Source organism: Bos taurus, chromosome 20 (genome assembly GCF_002263795.3).
Source record: "Bos taurus isolate L1 Dominette 01449 registration number 42190680 breed Hereford chromosome 20, ARS-UCD2.0, whole genome shotgun sequence".
Classification (NCBI taxonomy): domain Eukaryota; kingdom Metazoa; phylum Chordata; class Mammalia; order Artiodactyla; family Bovidae; genus Bos; species Bos taurus.
The window spans coordinates 64,114,101-64,129,749 of record NC_037347.1 but is presented as its reverse complement, the minus strand read 5'-3'; the positions used below and the strand labels follow the sequence as shown (position 1 = coordinate 64,129,749).

Here is a 15,649-nt window from a genome sequence, read left to right as displayed (position 1 = left end):
TGGAGCCTAGTCCAGGGCAGGTGGAACCACATCATGTCAGCTCAAATCTGACAAGGGGATCTTCCCAGGAGGTAGTGAGTCCCAAGATTTGAGACTCACGGGACCCAGACTTCAGATCACCCAGCCCGCAGAAGGAATTTCCCCTTTGCAAATGGACAGAAGGCATAGAGTCCAAACCTCCTGAATTTAACATGGGGAAACTGTGCGTTTCTTAGAAAATACGATAAACGAAGAGATGAGGTTACATGTAAGTTACATGCTTCGCTTTATCCTCTGCTGTCTGCTGCTCCCACCATCTTGCTCACAAGTTCCTGCCCTGGTTGATTCTGGGGGATTCAAGACTCGTCATCCACATGGGGGGAGCAGAACTCCATGGAGGAGAGAATTAATTCCTTTGGAGCAAACAAACTGTGACATGACTGAGCGGAGTCAGACACGACTTAGCAACTAACATGAGTAACTTGTAAAACGAACTGTACTTGTGTGTCACAGTTTCAAAACAAAGGCGAAACCATATTTTGTGAAAATCCAGGCGACTTTCCTGTGGTCTGGTGGCTAAGAATCCAAGCTCCCAATGCAGGGGCCCTAGGTTTGATCCGTGGTCAGGGAACTAGATCCCATAACTTGCAACTAAGATCCAGCATAGCCAAATAAATAAATATTAAAAATACATATATATCCAAGTCAGTTTTATCTCTGCACTGTCATGCCTCCAAATACAACAGGCAAGAGGTTTAGTTGCTAAGTTGTGTCCAACTCTTTGCGACCCCATGGACTGTAGCCCACCAGGCTCCTCTGTCCATGGAATTCTCTAGGCAAGAATACTGGAGTGGGTTGTCATTTTCTTCTCCAGAGGATCTTCCTGACCCAGGGACTGAACCCAGGTCTGCTACATTGCAGGCAGATTCTTTACTGACTGAGCCACCAGGAAGTTCAGCATTAACTGTTTCCATTTCCTCTGACCTGGCTGGTTGCTCGTCTCCAGCTGCCACAATGATGACTCTGTCCTTTCTTATCCACACCCAAGGCTTTATACCCACTTGCCACACCTGGCTCTTTCTATAAGATGCGGTCAAAAGGGAGAGGAGAAACCTGCCTGATCCTCTGGATTCTGAGTGATTCATGGGATCCTACACAAATGAGTGAAGGGACGAAGGCAGATATTTCCTGAGAGCAAACATCCCCGTTTCTAAGTTCCCTGTAACCTACTGTCCCACCAGGATAAAAAAAAAAAAAATGCAACTCCTACTCTGACCATACTTCAGACTGTGGTGTTGGAGAAGACTCTTGATCCTCCCTTGGGCTGCAAGGAGATCGAACCAGTACATCCTAAAAGAAATCAACCCTGAATATTCTTTGGAAGGACTGAGGACAGATGCTGAAGCTGAAGCTCCAATACTTTGGCCACCTGATGCTGGGAAAGACTGAGGGCAGGAGGGGAAGGAGGTGGCAGAGGATGAGATGCTTGGATGGCATCACTGACCCAATGAACGTGAGTTTGAGGAAGCTCCAGGAGATAGAGAAGGACAGGGAAGCCTAGTGTGCTGCAGTCCATGGGATTGCAAAGAGTAGGACAACTTAGTGACTGAATAACAGCAAACTCTAACCTTAAGGACACTTCAGTGTTTTCTTAGAAACAGAGTCCTACATAACCTTAATTCCCTTTTCCTTCTTTCACAGTAGATTTCGGTAATACCTGTCTGGCTATCTGAACATAACATGTGGATGACAAGTGGGTCACCAATCACTTAGTCTACCGATCAGCCACTGCTTTGGGAGATGCTGCCAGCTGGGAAGGGCACTGATCTGCAGAAAAGGGAGAATCTCAGAAGTTTTGGACTTAAGTCCAGATTTATTTCCCAATGTAGTTTCAGAATCCTGTGTAAAATTTTTAGTCTGTGGTTTATGGTGTCTGATGTCTAAATAAAGAGCTCTAGGCTTAATCATTGCTAATGTCTCCTTTCACTCAAAGATGTTAATTACACAGTAGCCAGGGAAGAATCTGTTATTTTAATACATTTACGTGCTTATTTGGTATACTTTATTTTGTTAGTCACTGCAGCATGTATTTTGAAAAAGAGACTCATTGTATGACATAGTGTGCTAATAACCACGTGTCCAGACAGTATTCTTGCTTGGTGAACCCCACGGACAGAAGAGACTGGCAGGCTACAGTCCATAGGATCGCAAAGAGTTAGACACGACTGAAGTGACTTAGCATGCACATACACACCACACAGAGTGTGGATGACATTCACACATAAATCAAGCCCAGGTGGATTTCCTTGGTAGCTCAGATTAAAGAATCTGCCTGCCAATGCAGGAGACTCGTTTGATCCCTGCGTCAGGAAGATCCCCTGGAGAAGGGAATGGCTACCCACTCCAGTACTCTTGCCTGGAGAATTCCAGGGACAGAGGAACCTGGAGGGCTGCAATCCATGCAGCAGTAAAGATTCAGACACAACTGAGTGACTAACACTTTCACATTCACCCTTGCTAAGCAACACTGCAAGTTAGGACATATATATTACTTGAATCACTCTAGGTATATAAGTTTAGATCTAACTTTAGTATTTGAAATCTCTTATACTGAGTAAAATGCTTACATTACAATAATATAAGCAAAAAGAACATTAATCAATATGTCAATTAACTAGTGTCCTGTCTCCTGGATAAGGGAAATCCATAAACATTTTTAAATAGGGAACTTTGAGTGGAAAATAGGTCTCTGTCTTTACTCTGGTCCATAAAGTCAAACTTTTCTTTCATTTCAGTCAAAAATTAAAAATAATAATATAAATTACATTTTAATTGCTTTTAAAAATACTTCTCTAAGCCTGATCTACATCAATGCTAATCATTTCATTTAGCTCATTTCTTTCTAAGAGATTTTTCGAAAGATATGTATAATTAATTAAAACAAGAGTTGGGTAATATAGGATTTCCCAAATTCTGCCTGGCAACGTACATAAATCAGAAAAATACACTTTTTTTCTTTCCTTAGCTTTGCTCAAAGTGATACAATTTATTGTCTGTTGTTGGATGCTTTGCATATTCTTATCAAAAGTGTATCTTGGTAAATAACCAATTATATTGGATGAGATGGAAGAGATGGTTGTGTGTAATGAAATCACCTCAAATCAGGGGTGGGGGGGAAACCTTCTTAAGTGTGTTTTAGGGACAGTGAAGCAGAGATCACATCTCAGCCACATTTTCTGAAAAGAGTTGGTGGAGGGGCAGCTCTGAAACCAGGGTAGGTCCACATCACCCCCTGACCTTTCCTGAGTTTGTATCAGAAGCTGTCCTCTCAGCAGAAAGAAGCAACTTTAGTGATAACCCTCCGGTCGCTTGTTAAATATCCGGTCACCTTCATTTTCTGACCATAGAAACATACAAGTGTACTTGTTACTAACTAAGTGGCGAGTGTGTATTTCGCATTATGTAATTAAGCATGTCGCAGATAGCCACTGAAACACCCTTGAGCCCTGGACCATGACTTTATTGCTTAAGAAGAACTGCTGTTACCTTCTGCCCCCCTTTTAAGCATTAAAACAGTAAGGTCAAACTTCTGCGAGAAAATGCGCTGATTCTTCTAAAGTGAATGTCTGAACTTTTAAAGCTGCATGTCACATAGCACACTTTGTGTTGTCTTTAGCTGCAAAGAATTTAAAGGGGATACCCCTGTGCTTGTACAGTGTGGTTCAGACAGAAGAAAGGACTTCACACAGACAGTGGCATGTTTGAACCGGTTTCAAAGACAAGACACTGCAGATGTGTTGGCCCCTAAATTCAGAGATCCGGAGCTAAAGAACAAAAAGGACTGGCAGCTCAGCCCACCCCCTTCATGGCTTTGCTGAGAGCCTGGATGCGGTGAGGCACCCTCCTTTAGAGGGAAAAGCCTACACTTCGTGCCAACAGTTGGGGAATGACCCCGGTTTAATCACCTTACCTTCCTCCAGTCACTCTGCCTGCTTGTCTCACTTACAAACTGAAGGACAGCCTTTGTGACACATGCTTAGATAATGCAAAAAGCAGCTTCCTTGATAGGAAATGGACAGACTGTTCCAATGTCTCCGGCTGTTTGGAACAGAAGGACCATCACGGATTTAGCATAAGGGACGGTGTCCCTCCTTTCTCATCTGTCTTGCAGGGTGAGAAAGGCCAGGGCTGATAAGAATGCACAGGGGCAGTGAGGTGATGGCCAAGGGACGTACCTAAATCCTAAATGTGCTGAAGTTAATAGTTGTTGCTCATATTCTCCAAGGACAGAAAAAGTAGAACTTGGGATGACTTAACTGACAGCTCTGAAGACAAAGGAGAAGAAAGGCCGGATCGTGCAAGTGAGGACCCAGATCAACACAACGGCGAAGGCAAGAGTGGAATGTGCGTCCTTGGGTTCAGAGTCTGACTGTAAATGGACTGGAGCTTCTCACATTCCGCAGGGTTCCCTGGGGGAATGCACTTTAGGCTGCTTCTCCCAGGAATTCCCTGACCCTGCTCAGTAGAGAAGACACTGTGCCACATGGGGTTCCATCACACTATCCTTTAGTTTGTTTAAAAGCTCTGTTTCCCCGCTTCTGGAATTATAGCTCCCAGGAGATATGGATGGGTGTGGAAGATACTATTTTATTGATATTAGTGCTACAAAGGGCAAAATAGTCCACACCAAACTCTGGAGACAAAAAAATCCAAGAATTCACAGATGTTAGATCCCACTTGCAAACCAGCTCTATTTTCTCTTAAGATCATACGTGTGTGTGTGTGTGTGTGTGTGTGTGTGTGTGTGTTCAGTCATGTCCAGCTCTTTGCAATCCCATGGACTGTAGCCTGCGAGTCTCCCCTGTTTGTGGAATTTTCCAGGCAAGAATACTGGAGTGGGTTGCCTTCTCCTGCGCCAGGGATTCTTCCTGACCCAGGGATCAAACTCTCATCTCCTATGTCTCCTGCATTAGCGGGTGGATTATTTTCTCTTTTTTTTCCCCTGAAATTTAGGTATATTTAATTGGAGGATAATTGCTTTACAATGTTGTGTTGGTTTTTGCCACACATCCCCATGAATCAGCCACAGGTATACAGATGTCCCCTCCCTCTTGAACCTCCCTCCCACTTTCCAGCCCATCCCACCCCTCTAGGTTGTCACAGAGAACCGAGTTTGGGCTCCCTGGGTCGTACAGCAAATTCCCACTGGCTAAGGATTTTCCATATGGAAATGTATATGTTTCCATGCTACTCCATCAGCTCGCCCCACCCTCTCCTTCCCCTGACTGTGTCCACAAGTCTGTTCCCTAGGACTGCATTTCCACTGCTTCCCTGCAAACAGGTTCATCAGAACCATCTTTTAGATTCCATAATAGTAGTGTTATTCACTCAGTCGTGTCTGACTTTTTATGCCCCACGGACTGTAGCCCACCAGGCTCCTCTGTCTATGGGATTCACCAGGCAAGAATACCGGAGAGGATTGCCATTCCCTTCTCTAGAAGGTCTTCCCAATGCAGAGATTGAACCCGGGTCTCTTGCATTGCAGACAGATTCTTAACCGTTTGAGCTACAGGGAAGTCCTCTAGATTTCTTATGTATGTGTTAATATATGATAATTGTTTTTCTCTTTTTGCTTGCTTCACTTGCTTTACTCTGTATAATAGGCTCTAGGTTCATTCACCTCATTAGAACTGACTCAAATGCATTCCTTTTTATGGCTGAGTAATACTCCATGATATATATGTACCACAGCTTCTTTATCCGTTCATCTGTTGATGGACATCTAGGTTGCTTCCATGTCCTAGCTATTGTAAATAGTGCTGGCAGGCAGATTCTTGAGCCACCAGCAAAGCCACTTCTCTTAAGATATTTCTTTTCAAAGTGGACAGCAAGTCATGGCAGCATCCTGTGTGGCTTGGTGCAGGAAGAGCTGAATGAGTTAAGAAAGCACAGACCAGATTTATGAGGAAGGTTCTCATAGAAAAAGGAATGTATGCCACAGAAGGGTGGGTTAGGACCGTGGGTTAGGACCGCTGAGGTCCCGGGGACGGTGCTTCCAGAGCTGGGGACCCGGACACTCACAGGACAGGTCGCGATGCTCTGCTCCCACTGCGTCATGCTCAGGCTCTCCTCCAGGCTCGTGCATTTCTTCATCACCAGGTCCCAGCCACAGTACGGGTCCTGGGCCCCAATGCAGGCACTGAAAACACACACCAAAGTGTCATCAGAAAGGTAGGTTAATCTAGAACAAAAGAGGTAAGCTAAGAGTTAACCCTTAGGACTTGATGTAGGAGCTAGTTATGTGAAACAAAAGCTTCCGTCTGCACGTTAGAGAACATAGCTAACTGCATACACCAGTAAGTATCTAATTAAAATTAAACAAATTAATTTTAGTTGAAACATCTATTTTTTTCTAAGATATAGAAAATGACTATCGGTGCTAACATGGTGACTTTAGGTGTTATGAATGATCTAAAGTCAGACTTTTGCTCAAGAATACTAGTTACCACCTCCACCGCCACCACAACCAACATCATCCCATGAATAATAGGCATTATTTGTGATAAGTAAAATTATTACATCATTGATACACTAACAGCTTTTATAGGAAGGTATTAATATTTTCGCTTTATTTATCATCATAATCATTATCACTACCACCACCATCATCACTACGTCATCCTCACCCACTTAATGACAGATATTATTAGTTAAACAGACTGTGATCTATAAGATTATTGCATAATTTAACCATTTAAACAACTCTAATGAGGAAGTGAAAGTGAAGTCGCTCAGTCGTGTCTGACTCTTTGCGACCCCATGGTCTGCAGCCTACCAGGCTCCTCCATCCATGGGATTCTCCAGGCAAGAATACTGGAGTGGGTTGCCATTTCCTTCTCCAGGGGATCTTCCCGACCCAGGGATTGAACCCAGGTCTCCCACACTGAAGGTAGATGCTTTAACCTCTGAGCCACCAGGGAAGACTTCTAATGAGGAAGGTTGTTACTGATAAGAAAAAAGAGACACTGAAAATTTCTAAAATTTGCCCAAGGACAAACAAATACACACCCAAACCTGTAACACGACTGGTTCAAATATAATAAAATAAATAAGTCTTCCTTTTGAGTAGCAGACTTTAAAAATGTATTAAAATTTTCCATTTAATAGTGGTTTAGTATAGCCCTGTCTATAATATTCAATATACTGTATCATAAATACTGTAGACAGTAGATACTTTATTCTAACTCTGTCTCAGTGAAAGAGTTTATATACAAAATAGGAATGATTAGATAAAGATTTCTGGCCAACAACAACAGCAACAGATACAATAGAAGGCTGGGAATTCCCTGGAAGCCCAGTGGTTAGGGTTCTGTGCTTCCAGAACAGGAGGCACAGATTTGGTCCTGGCAGGGGAACTAAGATCCTATAAGCCATGGGGTGTGGCCCAAAATAAAAATTAAAAAATCCAGGAGATGTGGGGAGGGAGGAAGCAGACAGAGGACAGTGAGAGGGCCAGAATGGTATAGAAAATGCTCCCACAGACAAGCAGCCCATTGGACACTTTCTCTTAAGAGCCAGGAGGTCAGGGACGAAGGACACGGTAGTGAGCAAAGGCAGCGAATACAGCCTGGGAGTGACAAGGTCTACCAAGTTAGGACAGAGCTCACAAGAGACTATGGCCACCTCCAACACTTCAGCCACCTGATGCGAAGAGCCAACTCATTAGAAAAGACCCTGAATCTGGGACAGATTGAAGGCGGGAAGAGAAGGGGACGACAGAGGATGAGATGGTTAGATGACATCACTGACTCAATGGACATGAGTTTGAGCAAGCTCCAGGAGATGGTGAAGGACAGGGAAGTCCAGCAGGCTGCAGTCCATGGCGTCTCAAAGAGTTGAGCACAACATAGCAACTGAGCGACAACAACAATAAGAGACTGAAGATGCTATCGAGCTACCAGTTCGCTGAGAGCAGGACTACAAATTCTTAATCATCAAACATGGGGCCAGGGAGGTAGTCTAAATAATAATGTCATTAATATTAATGATATTAAAAACCCCTTATTAACAAATCAAATATGCTAACCTTGAATAGAGTGCTGTTCTAGAAACTTGACCTCTATCTCCTCATTTAAACCTCATAAAAGCTTTAAATACACTACCCCCATTAGCTACTCCACTTAGTCTCATTTTAAAAGGGAAAAGAATAATCAAAGAATAGAATGGAGACAAAGACAAAGGAGAAGTCCAAGTTCCACAGTTGGGGATGATAATCCAAAGGCAATAAATCAAGCAATAGAGGAAAATATGGCTGGTTAAGTTACTATGTAATTACTGCTTATTAACCAGCCAAAGTTCAAAGGGTTAAAACTGGTGGTTCTCACTGCAGGACCAGGCTGGGGTGGAAAGGAGTGTCAAACAGTTACCTTCCCATAACCTCACTGGGGCTTTTTGATAAGTGCCCTGTAGCTGTTAAAAGATAAACTGAGGCCTTTTAAACTTTTCGGGGGACTTCCCTGGTGGCTCAGTGGTAAACAACATGCCTGCCTGTGGAGGAGACACAGGTTCAATCTCTGGGTTGGGAAGATTCCCTAGAACAGGAAATGGCAACCCATTCAAGTATTCTTGCCTGGGAAATTCCATGCACAGAGGAGCCTGGCGGGCTACAGTCCATGGGTTACAAACAGCAGGACACAACTGAGTGACTGAACAAGAGCAGCAACAAAATTAAACCACTCAAGAGTTTCTTTGAGCAAAGGAGCTAAGAAGCAGTTTTTATAGGGAAGATTCCCTGGTGGCTCAGAGGAAAAGAATCTGCCTACAAGGCTGGAGACCTGGTTTTGCTCCCTGGGTCAGAAAGATCCCCTGGAGAAGGGAATGGCTGCCCACTCCAGTCTTCTTGATGGGAGAATTCCATGGACAGAGGACCCTGGCAGGTTACAGTCCATGGGGTCGCAAAGAGTAGGACACAACTGAACGACCAACACTTTGAGTTAAGAAGCAAGGCAAGAAAGTTATTTGATTGCCTGCAGCTTAAGAGGTACCTTACTTGGGAAAGCCTGGTTGGCTGCTTGCCATCTTGTTCTTAAGTTTCACCTTCTCTGATCGCAGTGTGCTGACTGGGTCAGGCAGGCCCAGCCCCTACTCCTACTGAAACATCCCTGCCGGATGCTCAGCGTACATCACATGGCGGGATCTACTACGTGTTTGATTCTGTTTTCCCATCGGTGGGAAAAAAGGGCTTCGAGAATTATTCGAGAAGCCTGGATTTGATTTCATGCTTTTTTTTTTTTTTTTTAATTAAAGCAACATGACCATGAGACAAACTTCACCTTCCAAAAAGAAGGAAATTTCACCAAGCCCCTAATTTTGCCTGAGACTTCCCCTTGCAAAGTTGCCAGTAGAACTGAAGCAATGCCACAGGGTTACAAGGAATAGTTAAGCTGCTTTATACGAAAAGCAGCTTATAGTAACATCACTTTCTTCTGATACCACTGATGGTTTTGCAGTTTCTTAAAATGACACTTAAAACACTAAAACTTCTCTATAATCATAAGAGCCCATTCATTAAAAATACCATTTATATATAAACATGTTTTCCTCACAGTAAGTATTTCATACCACAAGGAACATTCTAATGATCTCTACCAATATTCTAAATAACACCTTAAGGAAAACTAGTAATGACTTCTTATTTTTGGAAGGTGGGTCTCTGAAGGAGGTCGTGTCGAAATCACAGACTCCCTACCAATGCAGCCATTGTGGAAGTGGCTTTTCTTTATTCCGCCATGAAAATGTGTTTCTTTCTGTGATGAATCTTTTCAATAATGTTTTTTTCTCTTATTTTGTTAAGAACTTTAGATTATTTTCAGCTGACTTATTGCTCTGGCGTCTGAAAGTATATGAATTCAGAAAAAAATGTTGGTCAGAATCCAAGATTTAATTTGAAAACACATTTATTGAAAAGCGTATTTTAGAGCAAATTTATATTTTTAGAGGTAGGCCTTAATTCTAGAAGGATAAACTACTTTCCTTTTTACAGGAAATTTATCTAAATTAAAATTTATATAAACTCTTCCTTTACTTTTTAAAGTTTACAATTATGCTATTTGTTAAGTAATAGAAAAAAAAGGCATATTCATCAAAATCTTTCTACTGTATATCTGGAAAGCTGGTGCTAAATACTGAATATCATCCTCTTGTGTATTAGATTAAGTATCGATGACTTCATCTGGCTTGTTTCCATCACACTAACTGCCATTATGTCAACTTATTTTTGATATTAAGAATTTTTGCTGTATCAACAAAATTTATTCATGAAACATGGAACATCAGAAGTGTTCCCATCATTCATTTCTTCATCACATGCTTAGCACCTGCTGTGAACTGACCTTGAAAGTGATGGGTGTACCAGGCAAACAAAAGAGTCAGTCAGTGTACCAAAGAACTCACTTCTTAGTGAAGGAAATAAACTTGAAACAACTACAACAACAGCCAGTTGCAAAGTAAAAAAAAAAAAAAAAAAAATGAAAAGGGGATGAGGAAGTATGCAGAGAGAGGCATTTAAGATGGGGCCAATAAGATGACTAGAGTGATCGACATGATACTTTTCAGGGAAAATAGAACATTTTAGCAGGGAGATCAGAATGAGGCAGCAAAACCAGCTGGGAGAGAGCTTGAGGGTCTAAAGGAACACCCAATAAACGGATGCGGGGTTTTGGAAGAAGCTTGGTGTGTAGAATCTGCTGAGCGCTCCAGCCTCCCTCCCTAAGGACTTAGGTTTCCTTGTAAATGCTGCATGCATCTTTAAGGTGTTTCCCAAATTCTACGCAAGAATCAATCACATGTCAAATATCGCTATTTATTTGTATTATCATGAGGATGATAGTGAGAGAGAGAATAATTTATCTGTTCATGAATGATAGTGCCTTAATTTCTAAGACAATCTCAGGTGCCTTATTCTTAATCACTAAGTCACCATATACTTCAGAATCTGTTTTTACTTTGAGCTGCATTAAAAGCGTTACACTACTAAAAATAAGATGGAGACATTCCAATGAGACAGTAACCCTTTTGAAGAAGGGCTTCCCTCCTGGCTCAGATGGTAAAGAAACTGCCTTCAATGCAGGAGGCCTAGGTTGGATTCCCAGGGTGGGAAGACCCCCTGGAGGAGGAAATGATACCCACTCCAACACTTGCCTGGAGAATCCCATGGACAGAGGAGCCTGGTGATTTAAAATCTATTAGGTCCTAAAGAGATGGACACAACTGAGCAACTAACACTTTCACTTTCTGAAAAATGCATTCTAAGACATCCGCAAACTCCTCAACTGGTAAATCTAATTGGAGCATATTGTTTTCCCCCTGTTTCCTCTTCTATAAAACTGGAATGATAATGCTCACCTCACTGGGTTGTTCTGAGGATTAAATACATCATGTAGTTAAGAAAAAAAAAAGCAACCAAACAGAACAAAGTATTTTGAGATGTGATGTACATAGTTGTTCTACTTAATGCATGCATGCATCCTCAGTTGTGTCCAACTCTTTGCAACCCCATGAACTACATAGCCTGGCAGACTCCTCTGTCCATAGAATTTTCTAGGCAAGAATAGTGGAGTGGGTTGCCATTGCCTACTCCAGGGGATCTTCCTAACCTAGGGATTGAAATCGTGTCTCTTGTTCTCTTGCACTGGCAGGCGGATTCTTTACCACTGGTGCCACCTGGGAAGCCCCTTCATCCTTAACCTCTAAACATAATTACAAATTAATATATGCGGTTGATTTTTGAGAGCATCTGAAAACATTGTATTCCAAAAATACTAACTCTGTGAATACCTTGGGGTCTTTATTTAATAAGGGCATGTGTCACACCAGGATGTGTTCCTTTAGGTATTTCAGCTACACATTTGGGTCGATTTATAATGACTTTTTAACTACCTGCATATGCTTGCACAGTGCCGTGGTTTGAAGGCACAAGAACCAGGAATGAACTTGCAGCCCAGTGAGGGAGGAAGACCATGGTCATGATCGTTGCTTGACACCAGAGTTGATGACTGTTAAGTAAGACGTCCAGACAACCGGAGCTACTGGAGTCAGAGAGAGCTGTGGCCCAGATGAGTTCCAGGAAGTTGGCCTTTGAATGAAGCTGGGGATTAGCTGAGTAAGAAGAACATCCCTGGTCATTATGGCCCTGGGAAGGACAACATGGAGTCACATGCCCATGGCATGATCAGGGAGGTAAGCCAAGCAGCTTGGATGGGCTGAAGTTTCCTCAAGATTCCAGAGAAGCGTAGTGATGCAATTAAAATGGTGCTTTGCTTAAGCATGAGGAATTTGTCTGTGGTGTATTGGATGTATATGACATCTACTAGAAGATTAATTTGTAATTCCCAAGAAGAACCGAGATACAAGTACATTTGAAACAGCATTTTTTTAAAAGTTAGGACACATGCCAAGTAAACAGAAGACATAATTATCAATAAAAATATGTGTCCACACTCATGATGCACAGCATTTTGAAGGCTATGATTTGTAGAGAAAGTTAATGAACTAGAATATCAATTAGTCACTAACATTCAATATATTAAAAACTATTCATTATTGGCTTATCATTAAATTACATTGATTAAATAAAATGAGGATTTTTCACATTTCAATTTGCTTTTATCATCAAGTTCAAATAACTGATTTGCACTGCTGGAAATAGTAAGCAAATGGTTTTTAGTTAAAATCTTAGTAGGGAGATAGAACACTCAGGTTTTCCTGAAAATTTGTTTTAAAACTGAGCTAGACTGATATAAATTTTGCAGTGAGGCATTATGGGAAAATTAATAGTTTAAACAAATAGTGAAAAAAGTGGGGGGTCTGAAATAAGCAAAGCAAAAATGCTTCCTGGAAATTGAGCAGTTGTGATCAATTTTGGTTTCTGATGTGATACAGAGAGTCCTGTTTTATCCAGTTTTCCCACATAGATTACTGAGCTGTTTATCTTGGCCTCTGGGTGGACCTCAGTCATTGGGGACTTTTCTCTTGTCCAAACACAATGATTTTCTGGAAAGGTCATTCTGCCCTTTGAAAGTGAAGCTCTCCAGGGAAGGCGGGCTATCCAGTTTTGTACTTAGGGACAAAAGGGGCCCAGAGGGCAAACATGGGCCCTTCCCAGCTCAGGGCTGTTGAAGGAATTTCCAAGTGACCGGAAAATGCTGCGTCCTGCGCCAGGAGAAAAAGAAGAGCATCACTGGAGTCTTCTTTCAGGGAAAAGTCTACACTTTGGTATCCTATCCTCTCTACTCTGTACAAAAGAGGTAACTACAGGTTCCAATCCCCTCTTCTGCCTGGCTAATCAAGGAAAACAATGCAGACACAATTACTTTTTGCCCCCCTCATGTTTAATCAAGAGAAATCCTTCTGTGCATGAGGGTTTAGTGGGCAGAATCAGAGGACACAGGAGGGGTCAAAGGGTCAACAGTAGCACCTGAAGAATGTAAGTGTCAAGTCACATATTTTAATTTTTACACAAAACCCTATAGGAAAGTAAGTCCAGAGTGGGGAGGGAAATATTATGTTGGCTTCTTACAATTCACTCAATAGTTTGCCCATGACTGAGTGAATGAGGCTTGAGCCAAGGTGTTAGCACAGTCCATCCCAGGAAGGACATCCACCCATCTCAGCAGAATAGTGGAGGCAAGTATGGTGCCCATGTTGCCTCTGGATTCTCTGTTACCCTCCCCAACCACTGGGAAGGCCTGGTGACAGCACCAAAGATAAGCACTTGACCTTCCTCACACCTGGCACCAGTCAGCCTCCATCGGTGTCTGAACCTCAGCCCCTCTTGTAAAGACAGGTACCCACTCACCCGAAACAGGGGATTACTGAATTTCCACTGGCAGATGCACCTCCCTATTGGAGGGGACCATGCTGACATCACTCACCTACAAACAGAGTGTGGTCGTGGTAGAAAATCCCTTTGCTCAAACAGACTAGAGCTAGGTAAATAACTGAATGCAAGGAGCAGAATCTAGCCTGATGGGTCCCCTACATCTCAGACAATGTGAAGTTGTTTAAAGGTGCAAGAACAAATTCCTGACAGCTCAGTGTGCCCTCTGTTTGGTCCAGAGGCAAGTGAAGCTTATCTGGACAAAGAAGGCAAAACACGTGTATAACAGCAGCCCCGGCTCCTCAGGACCTAGGTGAACTGAATATAATACTCAGGCAGGAAAGGAGAGGAGCATCTCATACTGAATTCTTTTTATTTGTCAGACCCATTATATGGTCTCTGTCTTTTTGTTTTCCTGGTGGCTAAGATGGTAAAGAATCTGCCTGCAATGCAGAAGACCTGAGTTCGATCCTTGGATTGGGGAGATCCCCGAGAGAAGGGAACAGAATTCCATTCCTGTATTCTTGCCTAGAGAATGCCATGGACAGAGGAGGCTGGTGGGCTACAGTCCATGGGGTCGCAAGAGTCAGACATGACTCAGCGACTAACACTTAACACACTGAGTCACTTGCTCACAATCACACATCAAGCTAAAGTCTTATCCAGATCCACCTGCATCCAGAGCTCATGGTCTTTCCATATGGGAGCTGCTTTGTGCTGACAGAGGGATGATGACTTCCTTAAGAATCACTAATTCATTGGACCAGGCTGCAAATACAATCTTACGGGGACTCAGGGAATAAAAGCCAAGGTGTTTCTGTTGAGAATAACTCAGATGCAAAAATCCGGTGTTGCCTATAAGCTTGCTGCAGCCCAAACTTACCCATAGAGCACTGTTGTTGTTCAGTCACCCAGTCATGTCTGACTCTTTGCGACCCCATAGACTGCAGCACGCCTGGCCTCCCTGTCCCTCACCCTCTCCCGAAGTTTGCCCAAGTTCATGCCCATTACATCAGTGATGCCATCCAGCCTTCTCATCCTCTGATGCCCTCTTCTCCTTCTGCCCTCAATCTTTTCTAGCATCAGGGACTTTTCCAATGAGTCGGCTGTTCACACCAAAATACTGGAGCTTCAGCTTCAGCATCAGTCCTTCCAATGAATATTCAGGGTTGATTTCCCTTAAAATTGACTGGTTTGATCTCCCTGCTGTCCAAGGGACTTTCAGAAGTCTTCTCCAGCACCCCAGTTTGAAGGAGTGGTGGAATAGAGTTCGTTACATAGCTTTCAATCTGCAAGCTCAAAAACAGGAGGCCAGTGGAGTGGACAGTAAATAATGAAACCTTGCAGTGTGAATCCTTTAGTTGTGCCTCTCAATACGAATGAGGTACAAAGGGTTGGTAATTACACTGATTTTAAAACTCTATCCAAGATGACTATTTGGAACCCAGACTGCCACTTATAAGACAGTAACATACTCATTTAGGAAACCAACCAGAGAGTGAAACCCCAAAACTATTGGGTGACTAAGGAAAGCTAAGAACTTGTACTAGCGGATTTGACTTGTGGAAAATTCTTTGCAGTTTCTTGTTCTTAGAAACTTATTCTCCATTGTAATGACAATATGATTACTTTAACACATTTGGCAAAAGAGAAGGAAAAAAGTGTACTCATAATTCTAAGGTTGTGGGGGTAGCCCATAGCATCTCTGCAAGATGACACTCATATGTTTTCTTTGCTTTCATTTTCTACCTGGATCAAATATATGTCTACATCATTGTCAAAGGTGGATGTACC

The 15,649-nt window shown here is 42.6% G+C and overlaps 1 protein-coding gene across 3 annotated transcripts in view; it reads right to left on the bottom strand.

The window, feature by feature from the left end:
* Positions 1-15,649, bottom strand: part of SEMA5A (semaphorin 5A) — a 568,430-nt gene that overhangs the window by 93,083 nt on the left and 459,698 nt on the right. For all 3 annotated transcript variants that reach the window (XR_009491999.1, XM_010816848.4, XM_002696441.7), the window contains one exon: positions 6,061-6,178. Coding sequence is in view for 2 of the 3 variants with exons in the window: in XM_010816848.4 (XP_010815150.2) it covers positions 6,061-6,178 (118 nt within the window). In the remaining variant the exon portion in view is untranslated. The remainder of the gene's footprint in view (positions 1-6,060; positions 6,179-15,649) is intronic.